General features: G+C 42.6%; 1 protein-coding gene across 12 annotated transcripts in view; it reads right to left on the bottom strand.

The window, feature by feature from the left end:
• Nucleotides 1-24,756, bottom strand: part of EXD3 (exonuclease 3'-5' domain containing 3) — a 290,762-nt gene that overhangs the window by 171,054 nt on the left and 94,952 nt on the right. For 8 of the 12 annotated variants that reach the window (XM_055805397.1, XM_055805380.1, XM_055805351.1 and 5 more), the window contains 6 exons: nucleotides 21,383-21,553; nucleotides 19,952-20,119; nucleotides 10,373-10,426; nucleotides 9,686-9,825; nucleotides 8,792-8,892; nucleotides 1,548-1,621 (listed from right to left, as the gene is read on the bottom strand). In XM_055805397.1, the coding sequence (XP_055661372.1) occupies nucleotides 1,548-1,621; nucleotides 8,792-8,892; nucleotides 9,686-9,825; nucleotides 10,373-10,426; nucleotides 19,952-20,119; nucleotides 21,383-21,553 (708 nt within the window). The remainder of the gene's footprint in view (nucleotides 1-1,547; nucleotides 1,622-8,791; nucleotides 8,893-9,685; nucleotides 9,826-10,372; nucleotides 10,427-19,951; nucleotides 20,120-21,382; nucleotides 21,554-24,756) is intronic. The other 4 variants (XM_055805404.1, XM_055805371.1, XM_055805385.1 and 1 more) reach the window with 2 other exon arrangements.

The raw sequence follows: 24,756 nt of genomic DNA, 5'->3' as shown, positions 1-24,756 counted from the left end.
ATGCAGGATGTTGAAATGCTCAGTCCTCCCCAGGTCTTCTGTCAGTGGCTCTGGAAGGCAGCGAAGACAGACCAGTCTTCACTGATGGATCAGGAGGTCTTGGAAGCGAAACTGGCTGTGCCAGAATGGTGTCAACAGATCACCACCACTCAACCCCATCTCTGAGTTCAAACTACTGGGGGATGGGGGATCAGAAAAAACACAGGCATCTGCCTTCTGTCAGAACATCAAATGCATCCTCTTCTGAACAAAAGAATGGACACTTCTGGGGAAGGTGTCTCATTTCCTGAAAACTGGCTCTCTGAAGACTGGATCAATAGTACTATAAGAACACCTGAAGAACCTTCTGACCTCTATCAAAACTCTGTTAAAAAGCCTCTTGTGTCTACAAGGAGAAAGTCTTCTACAAACTGAAGTTGAAACACCCCTCCAGTTTAGCAAATGCAGCTTGATAGTCCAAAATTCAAGAAATGGAATTGCTACAATATTCAGTCTCCTGTGCTCCTTGTCCTTCACAGTCCAGTCAGTGCAATTGTTGCCCTTCACAGTCACACCTGGATACAACAAGTGCAAGCTGTTTCTGTTTTTTTCCAGAACAGGCAGAACAAACACTTAATCTCAGCTGGTAGTCTGTCTCCAGGCACAGGATAAAGACGAATGCCAGACCATGAAGAGAAGCACCAAAACTCCCTGTTAACAAGAGAAATGTGCTCCCCAACGCAGTGTGCTCAAGAGCACCCAAAGTGCAGTGACTTGGCTCAGCGCAGTCATGACAGGTGAGGAGAAACCATAGTCAACTAATTCTGCAGACAGTCAACCTCCAGGCTGCCTCCTAGAAACCTGCTCCTTGGAAATAATTAATGGCATCATCTTATTTCTACAAGCCCTCAGTGCCAGGACAAACATCACTGCATTCAGAAAGAGAATCTGGAGGCTGAACAAAAGTAAAGTTAGTTCAAAGAGTCAAAGAGTAGTTCAGGGGCTGAGAGTACTACCATTTTGCTCAGCAGCAACAAGCCTGTTAGCTCAAAAAACCTTCTGTGGCAGGTTTGGGCCATGCCTATCACCAGCCAGGCCACAAGTCCCACAGCAAAGTGCCTACAAAGAACCCAGCAATACAGAATGCCTAGAATCTGGTGTTCTTAAAAAACCCCAAAACCAACAAACAACATACAAGCCTCCAGAAACAGCCTTTAGCCAGTATGCTCCTGCTTATTTGAGACAGCTGAAACTGAACATATGGAGAACATACCCTGACCTACCTACATGTGTCTCACAACACTGCTAAGGATGCAGAGGTGAACAAGCATCCAGCTCTGAGTAATCATGATACCCAGCCATTAGAATACGAATGGACACACAAACTATTCACTCACAGAAAAAACAGGTCCAATGGCAAACCCAATGCATTTCTATACAATATTAATCACAACAAAAACTTGCTCATGTACTACCAATACATTTCAATCATATCAACTATGTTATTCAAAATGCAAAATAAACGAAAAGCCTCATTCACACCCATGCCACACAATACAGAAACATACCTCAACAAATCTCTTGTAAAAGAGGTAATTCAGAGTTCTCAAGTGCCGCTGATTTATTACATTAGGGCAGACAGCTAAAAGAAGGAAAAAGACATTTAAGTATACAACATAGCTGAGCTTACTTGAAGTTTTACTGTCTAGACATTACATTTTTCCTTCCCTAATTTCAAACTCGGCATGTGGAAGGCAGGATGCTGTCACACTTGGAACAATGACGGACAGACACACACATTGTCAGCTTATCTAAACTATAAACTGTTATTTACACTTTCAACCACGATTAACAATGCTAATTCTCGGTTCTGATATCTCTGGTTCTACACCCTTGAATGATAAGATCCACTTGCTGGTTCCATATGCTTCACAGTGAATGACTTCATACGTTTAATTAGGTAGCATCCTCATACAGGCACCACCTCTAGTCTCGAGAGGCTGCATTGGTTTTGATTTAATTGGAACCTGTGCTGTTAATTCATTGAAGCAGTTTTGAACATGTTACTCAGGATGTAAACTTGTGGCTAAAGTTTATCCAATAAAATATATATCCATGAAAGAGAATCCATATCCACACAAAGAGGGAGGTGACTATTGTTTTGCTGAGCTAGCAAGCAACAGTTGTTATTATTTTTATTACTGTCATCTTCATTAGATATGCCTCATTACAACTGCAAAAAACAAGATCTTCACATAGCACTTTGTTTTGAAATCCACTGCAAAGAGAGATAAATGCAGAAGATAAAATACATTACCTGGGATTAGCATACGTATCTGTCAGTTCTTGCTAGATACTGGTATGTGTATACAGGGAAAGATTTAACCAAAGCCTTCACTGGGGTTTCAGTGGCTAAAACCATCTCACCGGTAGCCAGAAGGAGCAGGACCAGCAACCAGAAATGGCAACAGAAAACAGTAAAGTGAAAATTCTCTGCAGCCTCCCTTGAATCAGTGTACACCAGGAGAAATTAGCGTTACTGACTCAAAGGGCCTCAGAGTTTAGCCCACACATGGCACGCCTGAGCATTAAAAACTGAGAGAAGGAAGAAAGACCTCTGAATACCAGACCCTGGAATCAGAGGGATATGAATGGATGTACCACTGGTTACTTGCAGCTTCTCAAAGTCTCTTGAAGCATCGCTTCATAACTTGAACATTTCCATCTCAAATAGAAATGTTTGAAGCTGTTATTTTTAAGTTAATCTTCCACAGCGTGACAACATATCATTGCCCTCAAAGGTTCTGTGGAAATTACTGTAATTATCACACAGGATATTATCCCAATAAATATGGTGATCTTTCCTCCAGATATTATCCCAATATCTGTGGGAAAAGATCACCAGCTCATGGAAAGCAACACTCTTTAAGAAGATAAAATCAACATAAAAATCAATAATGTCACCACCTGACTTAAAGATTTCAAAGCACTTCAGAAAGAAACACAACATGACTGCTGTAGGTCATCAAGAAGATCCACTGAACATTTTTTTCCTTGAGCTTCTACAGGAAATATCCCAAGCACAAGACTTGACAGAACTGAGGGATTTTAAGTGCCCAGCTATCTGTGCGGAAAGTAGGACAGAGGAACACAGATGGACTGGAACAATTTCTATTCTGATGGAGCAAAGAAACTGAGTTTGAATCTAGTTTTCTAATTTATTACAATAAACAAAGGACTAATTGAAAATGCAGGGATGAAAGGTAACTTGGTAATAGAGACAATGAACTGAGGAGTTCAAGGCTTTAAGAAAAGGAAGAACAGCAAAATAAAAACAAAAAAATGAACTTCATTAAACTCAGAGAACTGGCACGTTAGATTTCATGTGAAAATAATTTATAAGGGGAAAAGGAGTTAAGAGGAGCTGGCAATGGAAAAATTGGAAGTAAGCGACTTAACTGCTAAATCAGAAGCTTTTATTGATCTCAATCACAAGAACAAAGTTAAAAGAATGTTGAAATGGGATCACACACATACAAAAGAAATGCACAAACATATGAAATCAGAAAGCCCAAAGTAAAATGTGAGATGCATCTACCAAAGGCCATAAAGGCAAGAGAAGTTCCATATAGCTTTTTGGAGGAAAAAAAACAACAAAAAAATCAACAAAAATCTTAACGGCAAGGTTAGAGAACTGGCACAGGTTGTACAGGAGATGGTAAACTTTCCACCGTGGACGTCTTTAAGAATAGGTTCCACATTCCACGTATACCAGAAATAACAGGAGCTCCTCTGGCTTTGGGGCAGGAGGGTGACATAGATGGCACTGTAGAGGCTTTGCCTCTACAGTAAAGCCAGACCTCTTCCCTGTAGTTTCATGACTGTCTACACCTTGTATCTGCAGAAAGCAAAGCGCTTCAGAGTGGAGTAACTTACTCAAGGTCAAACACCTAGTCGAGTGAACAGGAGTCTGAACTCATGTGTCCTGAGCCAAACCCAAGGTTCTGCTGGTCAGAGCAAAGGACAACATCCTAAGCTTTTCAGAACACCAACCATCCTTCTCTTCAGTATTTGTACAATGCAGTTTGGGATCATGACTGCGTTGTGGAGCACTAGTGGAATACAAATGACATAATACAATAAAAACACCTCTTTGGGCATGTGTTAACTCTTAAGCTGGCAGTTGCACCACAACAGTGCCTCATCTGAACTACACTTCACATTTGGGACTGACTCAGAAGCAAAAAATCTAGTCTGCTCTCAGCTGTTTGCAGAGTTAATGGTGATTAGCAACACAGAGGAAGTAAAATTGAAATCTATTTGACACACAGGGTATGAAACCTGCAATACACACTTATTTCACTCATGTAACATCAGGAAGATGTGTCTACTGGGGACATGGTGCAATCTATTTTCAGGTGTGGTGTGTGGTTACCACTCCCAGGTGATACGCGATGCCTCCTGAGTTGGGATGTGGACCCAATCCTCCCTTTACATTGCCCTGAGAGCTTGACTTCCATTCACAATAAGCATCCTTCACTCTACCCGGGCAAAACAGAAGGTCCCAGACAAAGCATACTTTGTTTGGGGACAAAGTGAAGGAGCCTTTTTTTTTAAAATAAAATCAGAGTACCTGAAACATTAGAGGCTTTACCCTGGTATTGCTAAGGATCGCTGGGGAATCTGATGAGAAGCAGGCTGTGCATTAGCCTCTCATCGTATTATGAGATTAGTCCCTAAGTGCGAATTAGTGGAGGGTAGGGCCAGACTCAAGAGAACCTCTTTTCTGTTGTAGCCTCAAAAATGCATTAGTGTCTCTCATAAAATGCTCTGTGCCAATATGGATCAATGGCCCTCGGAAAGGAAGGTGAAACAGCAGAAGACCCAGACTACCCCCAAACTCCTGAGCTACCTGCTAGTTTTGCTGCCTGGAGGAGGAACAGAGAGCATAGTGCAAGGGTTTTGATCTACACATAAAGGAAAAAATACTCTGGTGTGGTCTTTAGGCACATGTCTGGATATGATGAATTCATGCTCAGAACCGCAAAGGTGGTGTCAACTTCCCCAATGAAAAGTTTGGAACTGCTGGTCAGCTTGTCTGGGTCTAGAGCAGATCACATTCTACTGCCTGTACTTCAGTAGACAAAAAGTATAGCTGAGAAGGCAAGGGCCCCAGAAAGGACTCTGACATGTTCAACCTCCTTCTCCTTCAGCACTTTGAGTCTGTAGCCACTGCAATCGCAGGAATGGATGGTTCCTGTCTTCTGATGTCTAAGCTTAAGGGTTCTTCTCAGTCACACTGCTATGAGAGATGCGCTCCTATTTAACACGAGCTAAAAAACTCTGAAGGAAAATCACCATGGAAGCAGGGGAAAACGACCCCTGTAAAGCAAATGTAAAGGAAAGGAATAACCTTCTGCTCTGTTTTAAGGACAAAAAGGTAAAAACATTTGGAATTTCCTCCTTTCAAAGGCATTCCTGTAGAGTTGCAACAGCCGTTCCTGTCTCTCTAACAAAGCATCTTTTGAGAATGCCTAGTGTAGCCTCCCAGGAGTCCCTGGCGGAGCTCTCCCTGGTGACTGCCCTGCGATGTGCCCGCAGCTCCCAAGCCCCGATGCAGCCAGGGGACAGCGGGGACCTCCCGGAGCCGCTGCCCAGCCCAGCGCGCTGACAGCCCGCGGCTGCCCTCTGCTGGCCAGCGCCGCCCGCCCGCTGCCGGTCTGTCTCGGTAAGAAGGAAGATTCACCCCAAACTGAGAATTCACGGTTAAACCAAAAGGATAACCTGGTGGCCAAATGAAGAGCAAGATTTCTCTTTGTTTATGTAAAAAAACTTTTTAAAGACGATGATAAAAACGTGTTCAAAGCATTCAAAACTTAAGGCGCTCCATTAATTTATGACACTGCTACAGGTCAATGACAACTGTTCACTGTGCGTTCAATTACCATCTCTTTTCTGTCACCACCACCATTATCTGCTTTATTGTCATACAGGCACTAAGGTCCAATATACGAGGACCGAGTGGTATCATTTCGGCTTCATACCCAATGAGTTTCCAATTAAAAACGCCACTGAACTCTCTGTGGCATACTGGCTGCACAAGACCAACAGAAAATAGACTCGACCCCTTCAAACCTAGGTAGGGGCTGTCCCCTCATCTCCGAGAACTGCTGCCTGAGATTTGCATATTTGTAAATCTAAGTCCATCTCACAGGGTCTTCAAAGAGTATTAATTAGCCTGCAAAAGCTACAAGATTGTTAAACCAGAGCATACTGACCCACGTGTGGGGAAAGACTATAAAACTCAGTTTCCTCAATCACACACCGTTTCTGCCTAACTTCTTTCTCCCCTAATAAAGCTAATTAAATGGAATCCACAGACAGTTTATTGGGACACTTTTGGGACTCGATAGAAAGTCTTCCGCTTACCATGCACATGAACATTTTGTGTGTTAACAAGAATACTGGAACAGAGCTCAGAAAAATAAGAAGGGGACTAATCTAAGATGATGACTTTTTTTTTTCCCTCCTGAGGTTCCATTTTTTATATTGGGCCACGTCCTATCTGGCTCTGAAATTTAAGACTGGCAGTTCCAAGGAGTGTTTCAAATCTTAATGGCTGATCAACACCTAAGTTTTGCTTAGCAGTCAGTGCAATTTACTGTGAGCGGATAAGAGTGAGCTTGGGTAGTGAAATATGAAAGTAGATTTGGAACTGCAAGAACTGAGTCACATACAAGTTTGCCTTCTCATACCAAGAAACCCTGTCCTCCTCCAGCCTTTCTCACCAAAAGCCACTTCCCTCTTCTGCTGCTGCTCTCAGCCTCTTTCAGCAAGTAGGAGTCACGACTGAAGAGGAGACAAAGCAGCAGCAGACTGCGGCAGCAAGCAAGCTCACAATCAGGTTAGGTAACAAGCATGAGGTTTACCTCACCGCTAGCTTTCAGTCGAGCTGCTCAGAACAAGAGAAACGCGGAGGGTTTTAATCTGTACATTTTACCTGGCCTGCTTCCTTTCTGTATGCTCTTTCCTCACAGTCAGATTTACTTTCACTGAAGAACAGAGAAAGAACACCCAGAAATTCAGAGGAAGGGAGGGAAGAGAGGTGGGAAGAAAAGGAAAGCCATGTTATTCCAGCTGCCACCATTTCCCAATTCAGTTCAAGCAGGATCAGCACCAAGGCAGAAATTCCTCTGTAGGCATTCATCCCCTTCCAAAGCATTGCAAAGGGGACCAAGATGGCCACTGTTCAGCAGAGTGTGAAGTCCTGCTCTGAATTACATGTGATATTACGTAAAAAATAAATACCTGCTTTCATGTATGGGACTATGAAAGTCATCCAACACTGGTTTTAGCTGCCCCAAATCTGACACCTTGCCTAAACCAGTAGCCAACAATCCCTCTCATATCAACAGAGGTGGACAGCCCTCTCTAGCAAGTGACGTATCCTGCACTGTAGACACTGCGGTTTGCATGGGATAAATCACTCTCTGGAAGCACAGGCAGGAACAGGATCTGTATGTACCTCAAGGAACCTCCTCACTAGTGAATGTGTTGTGCAGGACCAGAAAGATTTGGCCATTATTATTGGCAGCTACAGTATCAGCAGGATACCATCACCAGGCTGAGACACACTACCATTCCACAGCGAGCACCTGAAATCAATAGCTACATGCTCCTCTCCTAGGTTTTTTTTTTTTATTCCTCAGGATTTTGCATGTGAACAGTTACATTATTTCACTTCTAAGTTAATATCATAGCCTTCCTGGATCTTTCATAAGGAAAGGGGAACAACTCAACTCTCTTTACAGATCATAAAAGACAATACAGCCTACTGAATGACCAGCCTTGTAAAGGAGGAAAAAATAATGAAGACTAGTGAACTCCTGGGAAGGTTTTAGATTTTAAATAAATCACCCCCATACATCTCAGCTTTCACGCCAATGTGCTAAGTTGAATTATATTTACTTATCCTCCAATGAGGGTTTGTAAGGATTATCTTATTAACTTTTGAACACCAGTCTGAAGATGTGAAGATTAATATGCAATATAGTGTTGCTGCCAGGTGTAATGAGCCCACAATTTGTGGTTAGAAAACACTTTTCAGTCCAAGAAAAGAGAATTGCGTATCTTGGGCTGATGATGGAAAGCTTTGCAGGGTGAGCTGTGCAGGATGTAAAGCTCATGGTGCACCTAAAGGTCTCTGACACAAGGTCCCAAAGAGAAGAAAAAACAATCAACAACCCCACTAACAACCAAAGCAAAACAAAGTAGATTTTGTTAGATAACTGGTAGTGAAGCAGATCTATTCAGTGATGTAAAATGTGTTAGTTCTCTCAGAAGGCTGCAAGAGCCTTAAAATTCCCTACCACCAACCCTAGTTTATGCAAAGAATACAAAGGACTGTGAGGTTCTTGCTTCCCAAGAGTTATCTCTTCCCAGCTGACAGACCCATAACTCAAGAAAACAGATCCCCAGATGAATAATGACTTGCCTCTTATGCGAGTGGAATGGAGTCATAACTCAAAGCTGATCATCACGTGTTTATGCAGAGCCATACTGAGGTCAAGATTTATTTCATATCATGGTAGAAGCAGTCTATTAGTCACAAGCACTTCATTTTTCGACAGCACAAAGTGATAATACCCATAACTTATCAGCTTTGTTTTTCAATATCATTAATTAAACCCTGAAACTCCCCACGATAAATTACAGCAGAGATTCCTTGCTGAACATGGAAGAAAACAAATTGACTTCACCTGTTCTTTTGTATCTCTGAGATAACTCCACAATGTGTTGCACTATCACATACCTGGATCGACGTTAAATCGGTCTAGGAGCCTGAAGACCAGCTTGCTTAGCATTTTGCGGTTAAATTTATCTGGTTTGTACCTGGACAGGCCTTGATATTGCCTGTAAGCAAATAAACAAAATCAGAAAGAAACATCTGTGGAATCGCCTAAAGTATGTTTCGCAAATAATAGATATTTAACAGTAGGGTTTGCTAGGTGTTGGTAAGAACAGTGCCCTACCTTTCCCAAGTTACAGCAAAAAGCCAATAACACAACCACACAAATTTCCCAGTCAATGACTGAAGCAAGACCAGAGGTTTATTTTACAGAAAGAGAGAGCGAGCAACTCCCTCTTGTATTTTTTCTGATCTAAGACTGCAACTATTGCATCTACACTGCGAGTCTGACTCTACTGTTGGCTTTCTGACTGACAGGAGCTATTCTAGCGAGGCAATTTATAAACTAAAACACACATGACTATTTCACGAGCGCATGAAGGTTAATTGTTTTTCTGCCACTTCATCACAGTGTTATCTTCCTGCAAAACCTGTACAACCGATACTGAAACTCACCCTTGTCTGCAGCAAAGCAGAAGAGTCTGATTGCTACAGCCTCCTGGAGGAAGCTTTGATATTGCTATATTGCTAAGATCTACTGCACAGGTTTCATTTTGCACTCTTCTCTCCTGGCAGGAACCAAGCATCTGTCAATAGGAGTGATACCTCTGCCTTACAGGCTGAGACGTTTGAGAAGACTCTGGCACAGACACCAGAATTTCCCCTTTCTCAGCTGAAAAGTAAATATATTGGACTCCATTACACCGAGAAATGATCTTAGAAAGACAACCAGAGAACATACTGTCCTCTGAGAGCAAGTTGGCCTCAGCTGTTTAGAAAGTCAACAAGCACTTCTACCTTGTGATGTCTCTGATATTAAAACCAGGTTCACACCACGTGTCCAGGATCTGCAAGAGCTTGCTCTGGAGCTCAGGATATTCTCCCACATAATCTTCCACCAAGTTAGTTTTATCTTGGAGCAGTAGAGGCGTACACATCTAGGAAAAGAAATTATATTTAAAACACTGCCCTGTCTTTTGCTCACCTTGTTTTGCAGACTGAGTGCTGCAGCATGCAGAAGGCACAGAAGAGGTCCACGACACCGCAGACTGAAACCTGGCAGAGAGCTGTCCCGTTCCCTGCTGCTCAGACATGCCAAGCACATCACAAATCCCCTGCTTAATCAACCAATTCTGCCTAAAAGACCGATGTGACATTTTCTACACAAATATTAGCATAGCTTCAAAATTGCAAAAGCACTGATGTCCATCAGAGTGATAACCATTTGTCAAGAACATAGCTAGAATTTTTTGTAACAGTGGCTGCAGCTAGGAAAAGAGTCCAGCAAGCTGTAATGCACTCTTAACAAAATGCACTCTGTCACTTCCCTAGATGTAAAGGTACATCAGCAATGCAACAGTTACTTCTTGGGAACAAAGTAAAGCCTCAAGTGAAAGGCAGCACAACTTAAAGAGCCTTGATGGATCTCCTGCCTAACAAAAGGTGGATCTGATGACAGAGAAGCTTGCCGAGGAAATGACTCACCTTCTCCACATCTTGATCTGGCTGTAATTTTAGCTTAATACTCAGTATAGCTGCCTAGAAAATACAAAAAAAGTTGGGTATTTAGGAGAAGAACAACACAGTGGATAAATGGGCATTATTCCAAAGTGTAGTATATATACTATTATACAATTTTTTAATGTGTTAATTATTTCTGTTCAATTTTCAAGTACAAATCATATAAACATTTGGCCACGCACATTCTATTTAGAAATGTACGCGAACACTCCTGGCAGAGTTGCATATTCCAAGCAGCAGCATACCCCGGAGCAAAAGTTAAAAATCAAGTTGTCTGGCAGAAAGAGAATGATACAGTAAAGTGCTTGGAGTAAATCAGCTAAGATGGATATTTTCTATCGATGTAATTGTTTAAAACACTTGATCCACCACACTTTTCTGAGTTAACTTTATCCATCTTGCTGCGCCTCTTAAATTCTGTAAAATGGTTGCATTTTGTGAAAGCAACTCAAGATTGAGAGGACCCTGAAATGAAGAGGTCTTAGTTTTAGAATTTCTGCATAGCTCCACACCCCTGAAAGTGCTAAGGTTCACCACAATCAGAGAAATGGTAAGAACGGTGTTTTTACTTTTTGTGGTACGTACAAATCTTTGATAAGCCAAGACCTGCCACATTCACAAATTAACTCCAAATCAGTATCTTCTACAGATGAGGAAACTCCGCTATGGCGAACGGCAGTAACTCAGACTGCGAGAACTGGTTCAGCCACTGTCTATCCTGTCCCAGCTTGGTGATTACAGAAATGTATTAAGATCTAACTGTGCATTGCTTGGGAGGCGTATAAATTAATTAGGATTTTAAGCTTTTAATAGTGTCTAATTTCTCTAGCGTGCGAGAATACTTGGATCTCAAATACAAAATAAGCGTATAATGGCTTGCTTTAATATAGCGCATTGTTCCATTAAATAGAGTAATAAGAGCAAGGAGCCTTCTGGCACCTTTATGTGTTAGTACTGACGTAATTATGAACTAGGTAACAAGGATGTTTTACACGAAGTGTCCTTCTAATTACTTTGCAAAGTTAGGCTGTATTTTCCGAAAGGGTTGTAAACAGCATTTCAAAACATGACATCTCTGACCCTACTGCAGCATGCATGTAATGCTAAGCAACGACAGGCCAGAGTACGTAATCAGCTGTGTTCACAAATGCCTATTTATTCAGATGAGGATAAAAACAGTGCATTAGGGCTTAGAGGGAAAGCTCTTATGCTGAACAGGTTTCTCTGCTCTCTGTGACTGATTTTGTTTTGAGAGAAAGATCAGGAAAATGACAGATTTGTTTGTCAAAGTAGTTACACTTTAGAACTATGTTATTTGTTAGAATATGTAAACAAACACAATACAGTAAAAAATGGGCACTCCACCTAAGCAAATGCAAACCTCATCATTACACTTCACCTGCATGAAACCTTTACAGAAAAATGTAACTAGAAAAATAACCTAAGTGGGGGCAGGGGCACACCTTGAAACATAATTTCTGTGATCTCTCCTAGCATTCAAATGACACCCGAACCTAACTCATCACTGGAAGCACATGTTCTGCAGACTCAGCCAAGCAACACAGGTAAAACTTAACAGTTTATCCAAGCACTTCTCGCAGCAGAAGCCATGGAGAACATTACCTTTGAGGAAACTCATGCACGTATTTCATCCACTGCATTGAAGACTGAGTGCACAAAAGCAGACAACCATCACACATCATGTAATTTTAATGGTTCAGTCTTATTGTCCAGAGAAAACAGAGGTACCTAGATATCATCGGGGAAACCTTTTTTTTTTTTTTCCCCCACTCATTTGTTTTTATTTGGGTTGGGGTGAGGGGCAGGGAGGGGGGAGGGAGTGCACTTGTTTTTTTAACACAAAACAAACACTGGGACACTGACAGTCCAGGCTTCATCCCAGAAAGAGAAATTAACAGCAGAGCTTTAAATGACAAAAGCAGACGCTAACATTAATGCAGTGACTGTATGCTACAAACAAAATACTGAATAGAAAGGCACATCATCATTTCTTAACCCAGCTAAATCTTCAACCAAACCTCTCTCCTACTCCAGACCTTCTAACTGTTCCACCCATTTAGAGGCTAATATGCTACCCTGCTCCACAAGCATCAAGTACCTGTTCTCTCAAATTATCAGATTAACTTCACAAAACTCAAACTGAGTAATTATTCTCAACTTGCATACAAGTTAAAGATTGCTACTTCTGTTTTGGACCTGAAAAAGTTTTGGGTTTCCAAAGCTTTGGCAGCTGGTTTTATTTTCCTCCCAGCCGTGTCGGTTTGCTGAATTAAAAAAACCCCCACAACAAAATCTCCAAACAAAACCAAAAAACCTTCCAATTCTCAGAATCTTGTTTCAGCATTTGATCTCATTGGTACTTTTTATTAAACAAGTAATCCGTTAGTTTTAACATGCAAGCACACAATGGTTTCCCTAATAGCTTTTTAATGTTCACACGCATGTTCACATTAACCTAATTGCAGAACTGTTATCTAAATGGCATAGTTTTATCTCCATCTCTGTTAACTGTACCTATGGGTGACTTAATCAGGTGAACATGCACTGTGTCAGGTTAGTTCTCCTCTTTCACTGGATGTGTATTCTGCTCTGTATGAAAGGGTGTAGAGCAACGAATATCCATTTAGTCAAAGTGTGAGAGACACCGTCTTCCAAGCCCACCTGTGGCAGACCCAGCTCACACCACCTCTGCTGCAGGTCAAGGAACTTCAAGCAAATCTCACAAGCTGGTCGTCAATGTCATTTTAACATCACCCAGTGAAAGCAGGTGACAGAGCAAAGAAATTGTGCTGCTGGCAGAAGCTTCCAGCAGCGGGGAACATGGGCAGCAGCAGGGCATCAGCTTCGTCCATGCGCCAGGCTGAATGGGGAAGGAGACGTGTGACCTGGGCCCTAGGAACAAACACCAGCCTGGATTGCAGGGTGTAGTTACATGGGCTGGCGGCTGCGTAGTGAGGACAACCGAGATAAAATCTGTGTGTTTACAATAGGAATAATAAGAGAAAAGATATGAGTAACTGTAATAAAGATGAAAGTGTTTGGCAGCTGTGTCTGTGGTCTCAACTTAGAGCTATTTTAAGATTTTGTTTTGTTATTATCATGTTTTGAATTGTTTCACTCCACAAACAAGTTTTGTGTAAAATGACCCTATTTTTAACAGTCTGTTTATAGATGATAAAATCTCTAGAAAAGCAACACCTCATTTGCAGACTCATTTTGTAGTTAGAAAACAAACACTTTAATTAGGCAGACACTTTGCTGAATCTGAAATGGTGAGAATCCCCCTCCCCACTCAAGAAACTCACATTTCCCCATATGCAGTGTTGCACTCTCCAAGCTGTGCTGGAAGACCAGCCAGGGTAGCTGGAAGCTAGCAATCGTGTTAATCCGACTGCAGATCTCAGTTCAGATGATCAGGCTGGATCAGCATGGCAACAAAAATCCTAAGCGGTACATACCTCCCCGGCTTCACTGGCTGATCAATGAGAGCAAAAAACCTAGCTACGACGCAGGAACGTGGAAATGCTGTGGTGAACACCAAGATATTGCCAGCTTAGCAGGGTCTACCTACCCTCCATCAAACTGTCGAGAACATGTATAGTCTTGACTGGCGGTGCAAGTAGCCTTTTCACAAAAATACATTTCATAGAGAGTTTCTAGCATGTAATCTAATAACAGCAAAGAATTAGCATTATTGCAACACATAAAAGTGTTAAATCTGTACTAAACCCCTCCTGCCCCAGATCATAACAGAAATACTGGTCCCTTTCTTGCCTTGCATCCCTCAAGCATATATGGGGCAGGTACCCGATAAAGCCACTGCTCAGTACAGGAGAAAAGTTGATGACCCACTGCCTGATTCAAATCCCACCAAAGCTTGTGAGTCTTCTCATTGTCCCTGGGGAACTTTAGGTCATTCTTTGATTTAATTACAGTGAAAGCGAAAATCTTGTTTGGACATTTTGTAGTAGTTTTATTTCCCAAGGGTAAACACCCAAAAATATAGCAAAGGAGGATTGGATGAGGATGGGGAAGAATTCAAAGCTGGGCAATACTACATTAAATCTAAAATGCATGTAGGTGCATTGACCATAGGATGGGGGAAGTTACCCAAACCTGATGTGTTCAGGCCAAGCCATGAGCACCAGACCACTTTTCTAACCATGCAATTGTGAAAACAAGAGTATGGGAAAATGGGGAGTGTTTCGAAGCGAACACACAAGCCCAGAGCACCCTGTACCGATACCTGATCCTCTCTACTTGTTTTAAATGCAACCGGCTCTGTCTCATCTAAAAATGACTATTCTTTCCATATGCAGTATGAAGTGCAGGAAGCCACATAAGATCTTATCTGCAAGGGCATGTGCACTTGGGTGGTGTCTACACTGACGATTTAGGCAATTTTCCCACGGTGGGGGTAGCATCAGAGGAACAACCTTTTTCTATAGCACTGCTTGGAGTGATGATGCAGGACTGACACAAACAGTTTCTGATGACTCCTACATTACTTAGCTCTGCTGCAAGCAAGTTGGGACAACACAACCTGTGTCTGACTTAGTGTAGCATTTCTGAACCAATGGTGAAGGAATTTCTGAAAACCTATAAAACAGACCAAACAACAGAATGAGATTTTGCAGAGGAGGATCCAACGTCAACTCTTAAGAAAATCACAGTGATCAAAGCCTGGATACATAATAATGGTAGAAATAATTGAGTAAAAGGCACACCATGTATTAATCATTGGGAACATCTGTTTGTGTTTTGGAATCACTCATTTCAAACCTGTGGCTAATCAACTTTACTCAAACTCTTAGAGTGCATCACTGCATATTATGTGACATCAGGTTAGCTGATGTATGTTGTACCTCCTGCTTAAAGAGCATACAATATACACAGCTGTGTTCAGGAAGATCTTTAGAAATGAGAAAACATGAGATTTCCTGGGTCTGCTTTCAAGAAAGCATCCACATATTTTATAAGGAGTAAGACTGTCAAAATGAAGTAGTGACAGGCTACTCATATCTAAAGAATCTGAGGTAGAGGGAGAGGAGTTAAGATCAAGGCTGGAATATCCATGTGTACAGGTGAAGGGAAGAGGGAACTGAAACAAAGTCTTCCTCAGGTAACTCAAAGCAGCTTTATTTAACTGGTTTATGTCTCCTCACAAAGGAGTGATCCTCCAGAGCACTGCCCAGGTTTCCTGCACACAGAAGTCACCCACCTTCACCAGATCCTCCAGATCCAGACTCTCTGTATGGCTAGATCTGCTGTACATTTGCACCTCTTCTCCAAGAGCCTGCCTGCTTGATGAGAGCCCAGAAATGCCGGTAGTAAGAGCAGAATACTATCATCTGAATTATTATTTCCCAGCAACACTCAAGGTCCTTCCCAACCACTTCACCAGACAGCCACAGAGGTGGCTGAAGAAGACACATTGTTTGGGAGCAGGCAGCAGTGGTCCATGGCCCACAGGTTGGCAACCTCTGTTCTGGAGTGGCATGAATCTAGCAGGCAACATGCCATTAAAGTTATCCTTTAGCACTAGATCAAGTTAATAAGAAAAAAGTCTCAAGACTGACATCATCCTCACATGAGAGTTTTCCTTGTTTCTCTTATCAATTAGTATTTTTCATTTAAAAGAAGCAAGGAAATGCAAATGCACACACTTTAAGGCATAGTAAGAGCTGAACAAGCCTTTGTAATTAATGTGGTGAATGGGAGAAAGAAGCAGTATCAGAGATATTTTCACTGTCCTGAGAACAGCTCAAAAAAGTCAGAGTGAAGAAATCCAAAATCTGAATGCCCATTAATGGGCTCAATCAATCTTAACACTGACCTGTATTGACAGATTTCCAAAATACACCATGTGTACTCAAGCACCATGTATGAAGTAGGAGTACAAACAGTAACACCCTTGAATCAGTGTTCAAAACATCATTACACTGAAAATTGAAGGTCATGTTGCTCATTGAACGCACACATTTTTACACCTTAGCATATCTGTATACCTTTAAGTTTTTAGTCAACCACCCTTTCTACCAAATTATCAAATAAATTCTGTACTACTAATGTCAATTCAACTTTGAATTCTGTGTCTACAGAGCTTTTTCTCTGGGTACTCCAAGTTGTTTTAGGACAAATTTTAAACAACTGAATTTTAACAGATAATCCACATTACCTTAATTGAAAGATCAAACATTAACTTAACATATAGAATCAACCTTCATTTATTTGTAGAAATTAATGGATGAAACTACAGCAGTAGAAAAATATGCTTAGGTTTTGAAAACAGAGAACTCTGGATGGACAACAACCAAAAAAACTGTTTAAAAAGTAAATACTCCCTGTCCCACTGACAGCTTAGTCCAATATTCTTGTTTAAGAACCAAACCGATGAAGGGGAGAAAAATGCTGCTTGTCACTGATACGGAGAAGTTGGAGTGGGAGGTCTCTCAGGCCCAAGAATATTTCTGGTTGTCAGAGGCTAAAAAGATTATTTATTGTTTCCTTCCTAAACCCAGCTCCACTGCCACCTGTTCAGAATTTACTATAAAGCTGTTAAACAAGACAAGAACTTTGATGCTGACTGTGAAAACAAGTTTCACTGTATCTGACCCAAGCAACACTCACTACTGATCCAGAAGCAAAGGAATTTGATTTTTTTTCTTTAAGCACAGCTATCTTTTTACCTTTATAAGCTGTTTAAAAAATGTAAATAAAATAACTCAGTGGACAATAGAGGGCATTCATCCCACAGAAAGACAGCCGCCACCCTTAGACATGAAATATCGCAGCACATTAAGTCATGAGACCCCGCTAATCAAAGCTGACAGGGCCCTGAATGTGATTTCTGCTGAGACTTAGCGATATCATGGGGCACTGAAGCATGCACAGCCTGCCAGACTGCCCCTGTTCATGTGACAATGGCTTTTATTCCCGAAAGGGGCCTGCGAGTGACAAGAGTCCCCTTTGTCTTTAGGCTCCCGCATTCGCAGTGCAAGAGAGGTTCATTCAAGCAGCCCCAGACACTCTTTGAAAGGCTGAAGTGTAACATAAGATGACCATGAAACACTAGCTTGCCTTCTGCCTACCCCTCATTCTTCTCAAGCACAGCCTGGCCTATTCAGGGCCTCTCACAGACTCGCTCGCACTGCATTACCCCCGGTCTGCTGAATCCCACCATTGTCCCGGCCCCACTGGCTGCCATCGCCCTTCCCACAGCACTGCCCCCCGGCCACCCCGCCAGGCTCCAGCACGGCCCGGGGCAGCCCAGCTCCAGGCCGGCGCTGAGCCATGGCCCGTGGCCTTGGAAGGGACAAAGTGGCCACATTTCACCTGAAATGACAACGTTAAACCCTTCTGCCTCTGCCCACCATGGGTGCCGTGAATAGCAGGCCCAGAGGTGGCAAGCGCAGCTCCAGGGCGCCCTGCGAGGCCCCGTGCCGCCACACTCCGTCGGCAGCTGCCAGCGCCCTTCACAAAAGAATGGAGAAAACCCCCAAATGCCTCCAAAACCACTTACACCTCCCTGCTTTTTCCTTTGACTCACCGCATCAGCTCGCCCTTCTGCATGACGGGAGCACCAGTGCCATTCACTGGCCATGCTCCCCCGCAGGCGCCTCCTCACCACAGCTACTACTTTTTATGCTAAATCAGAAGCAAATTAGCTCCACCTGCACCATCTTCCACTGAACACACCACACCTGTGCACAGCACACGGTGGGGTCCTGCCGCTGCCAGCCACAACCCGCCTCAGCTTTTGACCAGCTCTGCTAAAACAAGGTGCACCGGGAGGGCCCGATGGGCTTCAGAAATCTGGGATCTCGGGGATCTCATCTTCTGACTAGATCTTCTCCAAAAGCCCTGTGAGGGAAAGGAGCCTGAACCCATGGGGCAGAGCCGGGGACCCCCACGGTTCGTGCAACGCAGTAGGAAATGCATCAGAGCAGGCAAAGGGAACAGTGCACTCTAGAATGAATGCCTGGTGTCTGACTGTATATACAGCAAGAAAATAAGCAACCACAGCAAGGATTTATAAGGGTTTCAGCCCTTTCAGGTGAGAGGCAGAAGAGCCCAAAATCTCACACGTGAATCTGAGGTACTGAGCCATCTGAAAGATGGCGAGGAGCAGGACAGACACACCACAGCCCACCACAAGTGCTCAGAGCCCTAGTTCCAGGTTTTTGGTGTTAGTTGCTGTGATCTTAGGTATGATCAGTCCCCAAGGGCAGTAAAAGACTTCCTGTTATTCTTGAAGATAATTCTATTCATCCTTCTGGCAACAAAACAAAACTAGAAGAAAGTTATGGCTGAGGGTGAGCAACAGTTGAGGTTTCCTGTTCTTCACATGGGGAATGACTAGTAAAAGAGCTTTTCTGTGGAAGAAAGAACAGAAAAACAATTCCAGAAAAAAAAAAAATAATCAGAGCTTTCCAACACCAGATCTAGAAAGAACTGCATTTCTAATGAAAACAAAAAATAACTTCGGAGCCATGAACTTAAAACAACAAATCACACTTGAATATATTCAAATACTACATTCCTGTTAGGATTTTCAAACATGTTCAAAACCTTATTGAGCAAAAGAGTAACTTTCAAGCAGCTACCTGTGAACTTCTAATCAAATATAAAATATCTTTGTTTCAGTATTCAAAATGAACAAGAATGGAGTTCCATGATGTCACTTGGGAATTTGGCCTTACTGAAGAATGGGATTTTAAAAATGCTATTTGATTTTTTTCATTTGCTAAACAAGATCAAGCTGTTCTACACCATCAAAGTGAACCATCTTCCTCTGAGAAAAACAAACCTATGTCTTTTGCCTTTTAAAGAAGGAAAAACAAAATAAAAAGCATTAACAGTATTGTAGTTTGCTCATGAGAACACTTGCAAGGCTACCAAGACATCATGGTGATGCCAGACATGCTGCAAGTACTCTAAACCACAGAGTAAAAGATTATCAAATTCTGGGTTTGGTGAACTCCTGCCAGTGTCAGCCACCCAGACTCAAATACACGAGTAGTAACACATTTTGAACATAAGCCTCAATGGTAAAGAGGCTTTGAAACTCCTCAAACTGAGAACCCTTTGGTTAGGGTAATCACATGGGAACAGAGAGATTTTCCAACCCCTCCTCGCTGCAGGCAGATGGGAGATAGCACAGCAGGTCTATGACCAACTACTAAAATCCCTTCTTTTCTTGCCAAGGACAAGGAAAACAAAAAAGAACACAACCGTCCCCTTAAATTCTCCAAATTAAACCCTATTAACCTATTACTTTCAAAGGTCAAAAAAGGGGTGGAGGAAGGATTCGCTGGCATTCTGTACTCAGCCATTAGAAAAAATGAGGTTGAACACAGCCTACTCATGTACATGGGAAGACCATGCTAAGCTGTACCATTCACAGTGTGCAGCTGCTGGGATGAAACAGAATTCACATTGAAATGCATCCAAAACAGGACACAGATATTAAAGAGAACTAGAGAGCTGGGTAGGTAAATTTATTTGAAAGACATGACCCACCTCTTTGTAATTGCCCTTGTGATAAAGATGACTGACATGTCCAAGCAAATAGTTCCGGTCTGCTGTATGGAGCTGGTAAATGCTAATTAGAGGGTCAAGAAGATTAGCTGGGCACTGGGCTAGTATTCCAAGTACATGGGCCTGCAGCTTCTTCAGCTTGATGCCAGACTAATAAAAAACAAAACAAAACAAAAAAATCAAACACAGATTTAGTAAAGATGGCTGCAATTCAATGGCAGTTGAAAATGCAGCTTGTTTAAACAGTGGAATAAGCCAATTCCTTGGGAAGGGATTCTCCAATTTCCCCATGGAGTCTGCAAACAGAAATCAGAACAATATGATACACATTTTTTTAACAGCATCCAATTTAAAAACACTAAATGTTTGCGGGATAATTCTGGAAAAGGCATATGGCCTTGTGCAAATGTAAAATATGAAACTGGAAAAATGCCCTCTTTTACTAACAGAGCTATTTAGAAATTCTCCCCTCTAGTTCCCAGCAGAAAATTTTTGAATTCGGCAACTCCCCTCAAGGGAGTCTCACCTATCAGGCAAAAGTATTCAGTTTTCATTCCCAGGTTCACCCCTGCATACAAGAAGGGGAGGAAAAGCAAAAGCATCCTCAAAAGATACACAGATAGAAGTATTAATCCTTGTGTTCCTACATGATTGTTTGACACAGGGACTCCAGTGCCAGTAGCGCTTCACTGCACTTTGCAGATACTGTAATGGCAGAGCTCAATATCTAAAAAGAGCCATTTTGAAAAATGGGACATGAAACAGCACAACTATAGAAGTATCTCGCAGTTCAGAGGCAAAAGCATACAAAAAAGATAAAATCTCAGTAGGTCAGAATATATGAAGACATAAGGAATGGTAAATATTAGGATGTATAATCTGATGACCCAACGTTACAAAGCTAATCATTCAGCTGCTGAAAAGTCATACTGTTACCATTTTCTGCATTCCCAATGATAAAAGCTCCCCGCCATATGGCAGGAGTTAAGCAATCGTACAGTAACTGGCTTCTATTTGCAGAACTGGAAGAATATGCAGAGTAGATTACTGCAATTGGTTTTATCCTGACAGCAGGGATGCGAGTTCCAGTGGGAAAGCCTCCAGCCTGGCAAAGGCTGCTGCAAGATCAATGCTTGATCGAAAGTGGTTTGATCTGGAAAGATGGAAATCCCAGCTTGGAAGGGGAAACGGAGCTCTCACATCACAGCTTCTAATATTATTTCATTTTCAGGCCAGCATACAACAGACAACAACAACTCAGTTCAAATTTCACACCTTGTCACACCATGGTTGTACGAGACTACAGAGAAGATGCTGGACTATAGAATACAGTGAAATTGGGAACACCTGAGGGACATCAAAATCAACTGCCCTCTCCTTTCTCCAGGCTTTCTTGCTCTTTCTTTTTCTAACCTGTTGAACAGCAGGATGCTCTTTTATCCAAAGCTGCAACTCAGTGGTGATGTAATACCCGAGGGAATGCCCTTTCCCCTTCCAATCACTGCTGCTCTCCAGCATGTCCAGGAGTCCTGCCAATGGGTCCTCCAGTCCTGCAAAGCCCCGCCTGATTTCTTCCTTGAGCTGCTGAGATACAAAACCACATTGTCATGTACAAAAAGATTAGTGAATCCTCCCTTCCCCCAGTTGAACACAAAGCTTTATTTTTTTTAATTTAATCTATTCAGAGAGGTAACTGTTGCTATTCAGCCACCATCCGCGCCTCCAGTGACTTTTCATGTCATTACAGATTCCTTCATGGCTCACTGCACCTCAAACCCAATGGGAAAAGCAGCAATTGTCCACACTAATTATCCCATAAAGACAGAGAAGTTGTTCTGTGGGGCAGACAAAGGGGCTTGGGATTTGGGGGAGGGGAAGAAAAGAAGTGAGCTGGAGCAAGGGGTCTTATTAGGAAAATGGCAATACGAAGGTAGATAACCGGGCTCAAAAACCTACTGAGCTTCTAACAGACCTACAAGTAATAAAGCATATAAACCCCTCCTCCTCATTTGTGTACCACACATTTTCACATGTGACTTTATAGCCACTTCAGCCACGATGGCATAATGCTCCTCACCAAAACAGGAATATTTGGGAACATCAAAATAGTTTGGATTTTACACACAAGATTAAAAAGCAAGAAATACCACAGTTCAAACTCTGTCAGATTGCCACGCTACAGATCTACGCTCCTTTCCTCCATACCTACCTGAGCAGGGTATTTTCTGTTGACCGCCTGCTGCCACTGCACATCAAGGACTGCACACCTCTACAAGCCTAAAGGCCGTACGAAGGGGCTCAGAACATGGGAAAACTCCACGCCATAAATCTTAGGAATCCCAGGGTGATGTGTTTAGAAATGTGAAGGAACTGGACACTCACTTTGTGAATGTTAATAGGCTACTTACTACCCATCTGGTAGAAGTGATAAATTAGCAGTACTGAGCAATATCTTTATAATGTTTACATTAGAAGTAGTTTCCAAGGAGCTTGGAGGGTTGGCAGGGTGAAGAAGTGGCATCCTTCAGTACCCACACAGGACCTTTCACTGCATGGTACACGTACTGGCGTGCAGCAAGGCAAAAGCAGAGACAGAAAACAAGAAATCACTAAGAGCAGCTGCTCCCTTTCTTTTCTGGCTAAAAAAGCAAAATCCAAAAGATGCTCATTCCTGCCTGCAGCCAACACTTGTAATTTACTGTATATGATGGCCCCAGTTGTAGCTTCCAATGGAAACAACATAAAGTTTGAAGAACGACATGGAAAACAAAAGAAAATCTACAGAAAATTTGCCAATGAATTTGCTCTTTTTTATTCATCAACAAATTTACTGGAAGACAGTTATTTTCCATAGTGTCTTTCATGTCTGGAAAAACCACAAAACCTATCATTTACAACAGAAACTGTTTCTTTCTCACTAGATTATCAAATGCAGTATGAAAAAGCTGATGACTACCAAAGATGTGACTTTAGATAACAGATTTCTCCCTGTAAGTATTTTTCCCCGTGGTAAGAATTTGCAACATTAAACACCGGACTCCAACTCCACTGCAAGATTCAGCAGAAGGAAAAGGCAAGCTCTTATCCAACCACAAATATCCAACACAACAGCCAAAGGAAAACAAAGCAACTCGCCAACTAAACTGCACTGTTTATAAATGGCCTCTCTTCTTTTTTTCTGCCCCTCCCGCCCTACCGACAAAGCCCCACTTCAGCAAATTTAGACTGAACAAGAGCTTTCACCATTCTGCTCAGCTCCTCCTTGGGCTGGAGTCAGAGCCCGGGCTTTGGCAGGATGGGCTCCAGCAGACACTAGGTCCTGCGAGACCTTAAACCTGCTTTCACACCAGAGCTTCTCAAACACTGACACAACTGCTAGGAGCACCAACTGTTGTTCTCTAGACTGAGTCTTGACTTCATAACAGTTAGACTTTGATGAGCAGGGGAAAAGCCGCCTTCAAAACTTCCTAGCAATCTGGAGACTTCAACTATGGGGTGTAGAGTTTGGGGGGGATAAAACAAGAAAAAAAAAAAAGGCATGAGACACCTAAATCAGAAAGGAAAGAGTGCTGTGCTACTTGGCTGTCTGTGCCAGAGAAGGATTCCTCTCAACATGTAATTGCCATTTCCATTTCAATTGATTCCCATGGCAGGGTATGCTCCTTGGGGGATTTCTACAGCCTGACAGATCATGGGAATAGGAAAATTTTGCTGATGCTCAAACTACATACTCTTTCATTCAGTTTTGGTCCCTTATTTCTAGTTAAACAGCTCAGGGCTGTCTGCTGATGCTTCTTGGTTGTTCCAAAGCTGTCTTTCCTATGTAGGAAATGACCATGTCTTACACAGATGTTCCAGGACCGAAGTCACGCCCAGGACAGATACCCTCCTTCTGCTCATGGTCACTGATTTGGGACCAACGAGCTGATTTACACTAGTTAATATACAGTATTGACTTACATTGACACACAGCGAGAGGCAAAGCAGCACCCTGCCATTTAAATGTCAGTGGAGCAGATTGAGTCGTATTTAAGTCAGCTTCCCTCATTTATTTGAACTGGACCGTTGGATGGAAGCCGCAGCACCACACACCTCGCATTACACACAGAGGGCAAGGAGCAGCTGACCCTGAAAAAGCGTCTACACTTGCTGTGGGTGTACTGTATGTCTGAAGGGTGGCGATGCCCTGAGCATGGATTAGCCCACCACAGTGACAGCGTGACGAGCACGTGTCAGAAACCATTTGGGATATTCATGCAGTGCTCCCCACCTTAAAGGCAGCTGCTGCTGTGCCACCACCTGGTCCCACCACAGCCCTCCTCATCTCTCTGGAAAGGCTTTCCTTGTGGTTCAGGAACACACCCTCCAGGTTCACAAACATGCTTCTGCCTGTCCCTGCAGCCACGTGGAGCTGCCCGAAGGGTGGGCCTGAGGGGCTGCAGCCTGTACGCTCTGCAAAACCACACCACTCAGTGGGATGACCATTCCAGAAACAAACTGAATAAGCAGAGCTGCAAGTGTGACTCACGGGGATCCTCAATCTTTTCCACCCTCAGCAGGAAAGCTGCAGTGCTCTCTGCCCAAGGACACGTCCATGGGCGGCTCTGTCTTTTTCAGACTATTTTTTTTTCACAATTCACACACATCCCAGGGTACACAGTACAGAGATTTTGATGATTACTCTTTTGTACTGTTGTTTTGTGGGATTAACTGCCCTCAAGACCTAACAAATAATATTTTTTTCCTCCAACTCTAACAAAACGTGATAGAAAGCTCAAGGCTTCAGA

The sequence above is a fragment of the Falco peregrinus genome, chromosome 1, assembly GCF_023634155.1.
Source record: "Falco peregrinus isolate bFalPer1 chromosome 1, bFalPer1.pri, whole genome shotgun sequence".
Taxonomy (NCBI): Eukaryota; Metazoa; Chordata; class Aves; order Falconiformes; family Falconidae; genus Falco; species Falco peregrinus.
This window is presented reverse-complemented; position numbering and strand designations above follow the sequence as displayed.